The sequence below is a fragment of the Zootoca vivipara genome, chromosome 2, assembly GCF_965207765.1.
Source record: "Zootoca vivipara chromosome 2, rZooViv2.hap1.1, whole genome shotgun sequence".
Classification (NCBI taxonomy): Eukaryota; Metazoa; Chordata; class Lepidosauria; order Squamata; family Lacertidae; genus Zootoca; species Zootoca vivipara.
Window position 1 is genome coordinate 31,274,980 of NC_142584.1, and position 11,748 is coordinate 31,286,727.

The following is an 11,748-nucleotide window of genomic DNA, read 5'->3' on the forward strand; positions in this document are numbered from 1 at the left end:
GAAAATAACTAGGAAGTCTCCTCTGCAAACAAAGTACCGTTCTGAAACTTTTATGTGTCTATGGTATAGGTAATCTAGGAACGAAGTTTCTGTTTCCTTCCTGGAATCCTGTTTCCTGTGTCTCGGAATCCTGTTTCCACTAATGCCTTGTTCTATTGGAGACTTTTCCCTTTAAATTATTATTATTATTATTATTATTATTATTATTAATTATCATAATCATCATCATTATTCTTATTCTCTGCTTCTGCTGGCTACCTTCAGCATTACTGTGTAATAGTAAACGAGGAGCATGTAAGGCCGAATCGGCGCTTAAAGTAGCCTCGGCGGCTGTTGCACCCAGAGAACGGTTGGTGACCCGGAAGTGACCTTTCCTCCCGGAAGTCCGGCTCTCCCTGTCAGCAGGGACTGGGGTGATGGCTTCCGAGCCCCGCCGAGCGCAGCTCCAGTTTCTCCGACCTGGCCGTTGAGCTGGAGCAACCGTTGCCCGTCTGCCTGTCTTAGGCCCAGGGAAGAAACCGTAGCCCAGAATGGCGGAGCTGGTGGCCGGAGAAGGGCCGCCGCGGGGCCGCACGCCCAGCCCGCTCCCGGGTCCAGCCGCGGCGCCCGCTTGCCCGCCGCGCAGTCCGGAGCCGCCGGCGCCTGAGAGAGCCGGGTCGGGGGGCGGCGGGAGCAGCAGCGGCGGCGGGGGCTCCAAGTGGGTCCGACTCAACGTGGGCGGCACCTACTTCGTGAGCACCCGCCAGACACTCTGCCGAGAGCCCAAGTCCTTCCTCTGCCGCCTCTGCTGCCAGGAGGGGCCCGAACTGGGCTCCGACAAGGTGAGTCCGGTGGGTCGGTGTGGAGTGGCAGCGCTGACTTCTTTCTTCTTTAACCGCCCGGCGCCACCTGGGACGCTTTCCTAGAACGACGGCATGTTCTCCGCACCCCGGTAGCCCTCATGCCTTTCGTCTCGTCTCCTTCCCGCTGCGATCACTGGAATAATAGGCATTTAAGCCTCATTCACCCAATGCATTTAAAACAGCCCCCCACCCCACCCCAGTCCTGGGAACTAGAGGTTACACCTCACAGAGCTACAGTTCTCAGCACCCTTAGCAAGCCACAGTTCCCAGGATACTTTGCAGGGTGTGTTTTTGCAGACATCAATGCTAACACCAAAGCCTTGATCGGAACTCCTCAGCAAAAAAAGAAAGGGATCCACACAAAAGGGGCATTGCTCCCGGTGGATGTGGCAGTGGGGTGCCTGCCCACTTCAGTGACAGTTTATAGCCCCTCTAGTGGCTGTAAGTAGTTTCAATATATTAACTATGCAATCATTACACAAGTGCTGTACTCTTATTCATCAATAGTATGACCTCTGCTTTTGTTTTAGGGAAATTAGAAAACGGAGAAGCTTTAATCTTGTGTGCAAAGTGAAAATACTTGTGAATAGGGTGGTTTCTGTCAGCAGATAATTGCTGAGAGTGTTTAAATACTGTGGAAGATTCTGAGCCCTCTGTAAAAGACATTATTTTAGAATATTAGAATAGAACAAAAGCCATTTCCCAGAATAATTAAATCATAGTGAGAATGGGTAAGCTCTGTTTCTTATTTATAGCTTCCTTGGTGATCTTAAACAAACAAACAAAACATCTGAGCATGTAGTCAAAGGAATTGATTGCACTGCACCACTTGTGTTCAGCAGAATCTTTTTTTCTTTTCTTTTTTACCATTACTAAAGAGTGATCTGAGTTCATGTTTGCTTGACGCACAATAGAACTCAGTTTGGATTAGACTGACAGTTTAGATTGGCAAAAGTATTTCTTATGAATTCAGTTGCAAAAGTTAGGGTTTTTGCTGCTTGTCATTGTCATATCATGACAATTCAGGAACTGATCTCACTGATTTTTAGGAGAATGCTGCTGATAGATGCAAGAACAGTTTATTTCAAGTAAATAAGCATATGATTAAGTAATTAGGTGGAATCGCCATATAGGTGGTACCCTACCTTTTAAAATTATATCATGGTATCATCTTACAGTAAAGGTAGGCATAAAAAGCTTTTGACGTCAGAGCTTAGAAACCTGCCTGCACTGTTTTCCCAGCCACCTCCACTACTTCAGCAGAAGATACCCATAGCCTCCACCATAACCATGACAACATGTTAAATCTAACTTCTGTCTGTTGTAGATGATTCAACTAGTTTAAAAGAGCCCACTGGTTTTCCTGAGAAGAACGGTAATTCTTTGCAGAGGACCAAATTCTCAACCTTTGTAAGACTAATCCCCCCCGCCCAGCCAAATGTCTTCATTCCATTGAATTGTCCTTTTTAGCATCAGAATCTGACACTGGTGTATCTCTAACAGGATGAAACGGGGGCATATCTCATTGATAGGGATCCCACATATTTTGGTCCAATCCTGAACTACCTCCGGCATGGAAAACTCATAATAAACAAGGAATTGGCAGAAGAAGGTAAGAAATGGAGATTGCGGTGCTTTGTCTGACTTGGGCAAGGTAAAAATCAATCTATATCCTTGAAAACCAGAGGGAAGCTTAATGGATGTTGGCCACATTTCAGCCCAGAGCTAGTGCACTTAAGCCCATTGAAATCCATGGTCTTGAGTGCATTGACTCCTGTGACTGAGCGAGGCCTTGGTCAGCATCTTTATGTGTCATAAGTGTTTTATTTTAGATTGACCTATGGAGGAGGAGTACAAAACCAGCTTTATTCATGGAGGCACATCATTCTGATACAAGGCGTTCTGTTAATAAACATTAGTGGCATTTTGTATTAACTTGTTGTTTTCCATTGAAGTGTGGTCTGCAAATGCAAGCTCCTTTTTGTGAAGAGCTTCAAATGGAGGGAACACATCTTCATGAATCCCTAAGTTCTAGTTTTCTGCTCTTCATGAAATAGAAGTGTTTGCAGCTGTTTGTGGTCGCATTTTTTCCTAAATTTTGCCTTTGTTTTTGCTCTTGCAAATTGAGATTCTGGTAGTATAACGTTTGTTGATCTGCAGATTAATTATTTAGGTTAAAATATATACAGTATGCAAAAAAATAATTCTGCAGTGTCATAGGCTTCAGTAATCTGCAGAAGACTTTGGGGTTAGCACAATATTGCTTCCAGCATTCTTCCCTTTTTAAGGCTAACAATCTTCCTAATTGCACCTCCCCTTCTCATTCCTAGGTGTGCTGGAAGAAGCTGAGTTTTACAACATTGCATCTCTAGTGCGGTTGGTGAAGGAGCGAATACGGGACAATGAAAGCAGAACTTCTCAAGTAATGCATGTTAAAGAAAATAGACGGGGGGGATTTTTGTAACTGGAATCAAGGGCAAATTTGTGCTTAGCCTTCCTTTATTTGTGGTTGTGGTCAACTGCTACTCTCTCCCTCTGACATACACTTTGGAGAAGGGGACTGGCTTTCTTTGCTGTTGTGATGGGCTTTTGCAGAAAACCCAAGCAGCGCTTCAGTGCTGTTTCAGAAGGGAAAGAAGCCACACATCCTTTCTTGTCCCAAGTGATGGATGAAAGGAGAGGTGTATTCTCTTCCTTGCGCTGAGCTTTTGCCAGAGGTGCCAACAAGGGCCTCACTGCTCCTGCTGAACCTTTGCAGGAGCTGACAGAAAGGGAGACAAAGCAGCTCTTCACTCACTCAAATCCTTCATGAACTGCTGGGAAATGAGGGGGAAGGGACAGCAAAGAATGCTCCATCTTCTGTCGCAATATTCATTTATTTATATTTAATGGAATTGTATCCTGCTTTTGGGGAGAACCTCCTCACAAAGTGGCAAGCGTCATGTAGAACAATACAAACACAGTTTAAAGCTTTTTCTTTTACAGCAGCTCCAACAATCCAGTCAGCACAGCTGTAAAACACAATATGAACATTACTGGTAATAGCCTGCATACAAATCACTTCTTAAAAGCACCAGAGAACTCAGGAATCAACAGGACATATGACACACTAATTTCCTTGAAGCTAAGCCTCTTTAAACAAGCTACCACTACTTGACAAAGCCACAGTGTTAATTTCTAACTTATTGTTTGGTTCCCCTTTGTGTCCCAGGGACCTGTCAAGCATGTTTACAGAGTCCTGCAGTGCCAAGAGGAAGAGCTCACCCAGATGGTGTCCACTATGTCTGATGGGTGGAAATTTGAACAGGTATCCAGTGCTAAAGAATACTTCCCTATCCGGAAGAAGGGGCCCAATTCACAAGGCTTATATAATGGCTAATCTTCCACCTCTATTATTTGTTATGGATAGGAAGGGGCTGTCAACAGCTTAGTGAATAACGAATGCTTTAGTGGGTTATCCTTTCACCTTTTCAGAATCTAGAGAATATGGGAATTATCATGGTGACTGCTGGTGCCTGGAGAGAAGTCTGATCACTGAGCCTCTAACAGATATTGCCGATTATCTTCTAGGGAAGTCTGATAACAAGCCTCTGCCCTTCCTCACTCTTCATTTTAGTTGATAAATGCTGTCAGCATTGAAACTGTTGACTGATGCTAATCTTCCACTCATAAATAAGTGCACAACTTGCTGGGCTCAGTCTTTTGCTATGAGAGACTGTGGCAGAATGTACTTTGACTAATGCTTCCAATCTTGTTAGGTTATTGGTTTTTTATTTACTTCTGGTTTTATGCATTCTGGTCAGTTCAATTACCTCTTAATGAGGAGGAATTCTTTTTTATTATATTGAACCATCATTAGGGGGCTCTGTAGGACTTCAGTTCTTTTGCCTAAGAAAATGCATTTTGGGGGGTATTTATGGATGGCAGCTTCCCACAATCCTGATTTGGGGTACTGTAGAGCTTCACTTGCAAGTATAAAAGTCATTGTACTGATGAGCTGGTGACTATCATTTTTCCCCATCTTGGACGCTCGTTTGTTCAACTCAAGCAATCCTTATAGGCTAAACAACTAGCATTAGTCCCTGTCTTCTCTATCTGTTTTTATAATATTGTTTTTTGCTACTTTTCCATAATGCTAAAGGTTTTAAAAAAATATTAAGCTGCCTAGAAATGCTTTTAAATAAACCAGTAAAAGTCCAGTTCTATCGCGCTTGCAGAAGTCATTCTGCACACACAGTAATTTAGAAGGATACAACTCAGTCCTAAATTCTTTGTTTCCTTGTTTGGTGTTTCCTACATGCATCTGTGTATAGTTTTAAATGGCACTGGTGGAATTTTAAGAACAAGAAGGAGCACAATAGCTTGACAGAAAATACACATGGGTTGCTTGTTGGTTTTGTGAATCACAGCATTTCGGGGCTCAAACTAAAGCATGGATGTGTCCTTAAACCTTCTAAAAGTTAAGAAGGAATATAAAGGTGCAGAGTGCTCCGTCTTGTACTCTTTAATGCTTCCTCCTGCAGATCTGTATCTGATCACTGTGAGAGACTAGATACAAACCAAGATCATACAGTATTTTAGTTCAGTGATGGGAATCCTGTATCTTTCCACATGTTGCTGAACTACATTTTTCATCACAACTGGCTATTTCTTACACTATCTGTGAATGATAAGAACAGGAGTGCAACAACATCTGGAGAACCCCAACCCATTTTAGCCTAGTATTTTAAGGCTAATTCCATACTATTCCTTGTTTATTGCTGCTTCTAACTTTTACATTCTCTTGTTTTTATTTCATTAGCTAATCAGTATTGGATCTTCTTATAACTATGGAAATGAAGACCAAGCAGAATTTCTATGTGTTGTGTCCAGAGAGCTCAATAACTCTACCAATGGCATAGTGATAGAGCCTAGTGAGAAAGCAAAGGTGAGGAACCTGCTTGCGATTGAATTCCTTGAGGATCACATTAATGTTTCTGAACACAGAATGGAATAAATATAGGAGGCAGCTTGCTTTTGATGTTGCAAGGTGTATAGTTCCTGTTAGTAGAGTTTTGTCAATAATAATAATAATAATAATAATAATAATAATAATAAATTTTTATACCACCCTGTACCCGTAGATCTCAGGGTGGTTCACAACATAAAAGTCTAAGATAAATGCGATACTTTACAATTAGAAATTGTGGGAGTATAACAATAAGCCACTGAAATGAGAGAGGCAAAAATGTACAAGGGTGGTGGTAGATATTTCCTAGTGTATTGATCAGTTACTGTAATTCCAAAAATATCTGGTAAAGAAGCTGTCGAGTTTTCAGTATGTTCTCCTAATGGTAATCTTTAGAAACAGTTCCTCTCCCTGCTTCCAACTTCCATAAAGTTTCTGAAAGAGTCTCTGGGAGCTTTTAATATTTCAGTGCAATGTCTGCTAAGAAGTAAATCTTGTCTGTATCAGTGGGGTTACTCCAGATAAGTATGTATAGGATTGCAGGTTCAGAGAGTCTGGTCTTCTCTTTAGCACTGTCACTGCTGCAAATTTGCACATAACATGTCTCCCATGTGTAACGTAGTGCTGCATAAAGGGGTTGGCAAGGACCATGTTAACATTTCTGAATATATTTGTGCTATAGGGTTGTATCTAACGGTGCCTATTTGACAATAAGGCATCCATGGAACAGGGAGGGGAGTAATTTTCAGTAGTTCTACCCACAGCCCTCTAAGCACATATTCTACATCTGCTCAAGAGGGTTGGAGGACCCTCTAGAATATTGTGGGGTTTTTTGGTGGGGGGCAATAAGGAGACTGCAGAGGTATTGCAGAAAATGGCTTCCCACCCCATTCCATTGAGAGAACCTGACAGACACCATTGGATTCAACCTGTAGCCTCTGTCACTAAATCTTACATTGATCTGAAAAATGAAGGGAGATTGAGAGAAACTGTGGGTTAAGATAAGGGATAGGTTATAGCTCAGTCCCACTTTCCATCCCCAGCCCTTCCAGGTGGGGCTGGGAGAGAATCGTTCCTGAAACTGGCGAGTTGCTGCCAGTCAGTGTAGGCAGAGAGCTAATGGACCAACTGTTGTTATATGGCAGCTTTCTATGTGACTGCATCCACAAATATTCACAAGCCACACAATGCTGTAGTGTTAGAACAATTTAAAAGATTATGTAGTCCTTTTAGAAGACATCTGAAGGCAGCCCTGTTCAGGGAGGCTTTTAATGTTTAATAGATTATTGTGTTTTATTTTTCTGTTGGAAGCCGCCCAGAGTGGCTGGGGAAACCTAGCCAGATGGGCGGGGTATAAATAATAAATTAAAATTATTATTATTATTATTATTATTATTACCGGTATTATTATTATTATTATTCCCAGCAGTTTAATCCATGAAACAAGCTTAAAACTGTTGATGAAATCTAGTTAAAGTGTAGCACAAGAAGTGAACTGGAAGGGCCAATATGTATCAACACCAAAGGTGCCTACAAAACAAAACTATACATGTATTATTAAACAGAACCAGCTGCCACAGCATAGCCCAAGTATGCCTCAAAAGTCAAATATTTTAGCATGGAGCTAAATAATTCAGCTGAGCAATAACAAAGAACCTAACCAGCTAAAGTTTTATTTTGTAGAGTATTTAGTTTCCTGTAGTTAATAACTTTTTCCTATAATACCCTGGATGAGAAGCCAGGTGCTAAGTACTATGGTACAAAGTTCAGATTTTTCCTTCTGTTTCTTTTCCCCTCTATTGCAATAAGTTCTAATCACGTAAATTCTAGCTAACTGCTGTTGTCTTGCTGCTTCTCTCCCCACAGATTCTTCAGGAACGAGGATCACGGATGTAATCTAAGCTCTATACTTTAAAACTCCCAGATGTCAAAAGGGCAATCTAGCTGGGCAGAGCATTTCTCCTGCAGTCCAACCTTGCTTTTGTACAGTAATCAAACTAACACAAAGCAAAGCTGAGCCTGTCCTGCCAGTAGAAAATTAATCCTGGTGAAAACCAAAGGCTCATCCCACTCCAGTTTCAGAAGATGAAGAAAGAAGAGAATCTTCCAGCCAGATAGCCCCCCTTTACTCCACTAACCCTGTTTCTTTTTATTTCTGTCTTGGCACTGATGTGATTTATTTTATTTTTATTTTTATTTAATTGTGTTTTTGGCTCTCTTTAGAGAGGGCTAAAAGTGAGGGCTGCCCAGATTCCTGGGCTCTTTTAAAATATCCCAGGCATCAATGGTCTGGACTAATGACTGAGGAGTTTGGTTTAATGGTGTCATTTTTAAAGAAATTCATAACACTTACGCTTTCCCAGATCTGATGAAAATACATTTGAAAGTAAATGTCTAAACCAAGAACATTCCTGCCCCCCCCCCAAAAAAAACTTTTTATTTTTGTTTTGGATTTGTTACTGACTCAGATACCTGTTAGATGAGCAATTTTTAATTTGGGAGTGGGTGGGGTTATGTTTACCATGGGGCCTTGGCTGAAGGGTTTTTCTTCAGATAACACTAAAATATAAGCTCTGAGCATTTCTCGCAGTGTGGTTTGGTCATCACCATTCACACATCTTTAAAAATATGCTATTTCTGCAAATTTCAAATCCATTTCTACTATCTCTTATTCTCCTAAATGTCAGAGGAGCGTGGCAATGGGGCTTATGTCCCATTTTTTCCTGCCAGAGCCTGGAGTATAGGTTGCTCTTTGATCTGGAGGATTTGTCCCTGCCAAGTTCAGCTTTGCCTTGTCTTGTATTCAGCAGCATGAAAAGACCCCCTTGTTCGTCCTGCATTAAAAGCAGGTTTTCTTTGTACTCTTAGTTACTTTGGTAGGCTTTAACAACTCTTTATCCAATACATTCAGGGACGGAGGGTCCCTTATTTACACATGGTGATTCTGCACTTTCAATCCTCCACCTCCTTTTATTGTGTTATCTTACCCAAAATAACTAAGTGGTATTGCGGGGGGTGGGGTGGGGCGGTGGTGAAAGTTGCCAAACTGTTGTGATTTTTTTTTCTTGTCCAAAGTGGTGTGCGAACTTCTGTAATGTTTTTTTTTTCCTTTGGAATGCCTTGAATGGACGTGAAAATGTCGTGCCTCTCTTCTGATCTTAGCCAAATGGGACTCACTGATCTTGTTGGTGAACTTGTGCCATCCCTAATCAGTGAAATGTCCCCTCCTAGTTGTTGGTAAATGGGAATCCCTTAAGCATTTGCTGCATGGTACCTCCCCTCCGTATCCTGGCTTTGTTCCTTGTGAGTCATCTTGACTTCTGGGCCTTTGAGATAAGCCCCAAAACATAACGAACCAAAGTTTCAGAAAAAAATGAAATGCTTTGGTGTCCCTCGGCAATAATCAAAGCTCTCAGCTTACAATCCGAAGACTCCTTATATACAAATTGATGTGTTTGGAATTTTCCACCAAGGAATTGCATTCACAGTGTCTTCTTTATGTTTTATAGTGTGAGTTGATGAGGCTTCTCGTTCTATTTCTTCCTTAAAAGTGAAAAGGGTGGGGTCAAAGGACAGTGCGTGAAGTTTTGATGGGGACATTAAAGGCCTCATCGTGGATAAACTGCATGGAGTTTAAATCAAGTTTGGCACTTAATTCTCCCCTGCCCCACATCCTCCATCGTTCTTCAGTTTGTATGTGCATATATCACTGAGCTTCCCGCAACGCACCTCCAGAGAAGTTTTGGTAGGTTAAGGGTTTGAATAACATGTCCTAGTTCAGTCTCTATTACAACAAGACTGTACCAAAGGTCTTGAGGTCAGTCCGTGGCTGCCGAGACTCAACTGGCTCCATATTTTGTTGAATTAAACCAACATTCCAGCCGTGCCCTGCCCTTCCTGTTTATAATGTGTTGGTATTGGCATGATTAGACTGTACGTCTTGGCTGGATCTAACTTAACACTGTGATGTGTACATAAACCCCTATCTTGTACCTTCAGCTGTTGTCAGTGTATGTCCACAACTGAGAAATAATCAGGTGTGTATGTGCTGCAAGGAAGTATAAGAACTGCAGATATATATAGATATATATATATATAGCATTCACATATACCCTCATAATCTCTCGTTCTCAGGGAGGAGGCGAGAGTGGGCAGTGGTGCTATAAACTAGTTGAAAGAAAAACAGGCTGACAATGCCAAGAGTAGCTGCCATTTCCAACATGGCCTAACCCAACTCATTCCCCACCTTGCTGGGCACGTAGCAGTGTTAGGTTTGCTTGGAAGGAGACCTTACTGTGTAGCTTTAGTTAATCAAAATGAATACCTCATTGCTTTATTTTATATTCACCAAAAAACACCATGCATGGGGAAGCCCCATTAGAGGAGTGCCTGATGTCAGGATAACAGACTGGATAAATAGACTCATTCTGTTGCCCCATATTGTGCCATTGGGAATGGCTCCATTGGAATCTGGAGGAAAACCAGATTGTGAGATGAGCCGTAACTGGCTTGATGCAATGCATTACAGCGGGATTGCAGTTAAACTTCTCCGAGAAGCAGTGTTTCTGCCTAATAAATGGGGTAGTCCTATCCTATATACTCCACTTGCTGCTGACAACAACTAGTGAGAGTTTTTCAGCGGGTTAAGTTCTTCACTGGAACACAATTGCCTTCTCCCTACCTTTCCTTGTTAAGTATTCTCAACTAGAGTAATCAAATTTGTTGGGACCCTTCCCTGGGGTGGTGAGCTGTTTAGCTGGAGATAGAAACAGTATTAGGGACTGGAAAAGCTATTGGCTTTCCTAGTATAAGGGCTTGAAATCCAGCTACGGCAAGGCACCATTCTAGCTCATCCATTTGTGATATTCTTCCCCCACAATGACAGGTCACCTCCAGGCCCTGTTGGTCTCAAGAACTGGCTTCCATGTTCTGCACCACTTTTATCTCTGCCTTTCTTAGCAACAGGGCTTTCCCTTCCGTTTGCCTTTCTCTCTGTCCAAACATTATCTCCTAAACTAAAAGCTGGAAAAGAAGCAAGAACCCTGTTTCCCCTGCAGAAGGCAGTAAATGAAAAGAGAGGAGCAAATGATAGGATGGGTATTTTATCTGGGTGATTTGCATCTCTTGAGGAGGTTTTCTTTAAAACATTAGCTAGCCCCTGGGGGCCAGTAGCAGGTCCAGTTTCCCAGTGGCCAATTGTTCCGTTACAGCAAGGTTGGAGTTAACCTCTTAAAAGTGTCTTTGTTTCTGCACATTTTTAATCAATTTTTCTCAGGGGTGACTGAGTGGTCCGAGGGGAGGGGGGGTTTTCCACAAGGGGGTGGGGGTTGGCTCCTCGGACCTCCGCAGCTGGGCCGTGGGCTCCTCACCCTCAGGTTTTGCCTGCAAACCTTGAGGTTTTGTACAGTTCGTCACATGTCAGTGCCCTTTGCTACTGTTTCTCTTTGTTTATTAAATGTGTTTGAATAATAATGGGGATGCTGTGATTTTTTTTTCAATAAAGATTCTGACATGACTTGAGCATCTGAGCTATTTTCTTACGCCCTACAACTCTACCTGTAGTAAAGAGAGCTTGGGAGTGTCTTTCATGTGTGTTTTCTCTGTCACAAAGACTGCATCAACTTCTAACCTGGAATTTTAACTTGTGTTCGGTACATGATGCTAAGAATGTAGGCCTGTGGGGTACTTAAACCTGAGCAGTTGTTCTCACAGGAAAGTTGGCCACCTGTGGGGACAATGTTCCCAACCGTACAGATCTGATCGGCAAGGCCAAGAGGCTCAGTGGTTTAGACCACAGTGCCACCCGCATCCCAAATCAAATCCCCGTGATGGGGTGAGCTCCTGTTGCTCTGTCCCAGCTCCTGCCAACCTAGCAGTTCGAAAGTACGCCAGTGCAAGTAGATGAATAGGTACCGCTGTGGCAGGAAGGTAAACGGCGTTTCCGTGCACTCAGATTTC

At 42.5% G+C, this 11,748-nt stretch overlaps 1 protein-coding gene across 1 annotated transcript; it reads left to right on the top strand.

The window, feature by feature from the left end:
• The first annotated feature begins 391 nt into the window (after window positions 1-391).
• On the top strand, window positions 392-11,305 carry KCTD2 (potassium channel tetramerization domain containing 2). The gene is made up of 6 exons (XM_035104424.3): window positions 392-821; window positions 2,346-2,454; window positions 3,173-3,264; window positions 4,054-4,149; window positions 5,644-5,769; window positions 7,657-11,305. The coding sequence occupies exons 1-6, from the start codon at window positions 531-533 to the stop codon at window positions 7,684-7,686; spliced, it is 744 nt and encodes a 247-aa protein (XP_034960315.1). The 5' UTR covers window positions 392-530; the 3' UTR covers window positions 7,687-11,305.
• The last annotated feature ends 443 nt before the right edge of the window (window positions 11,306-11,748 follow it).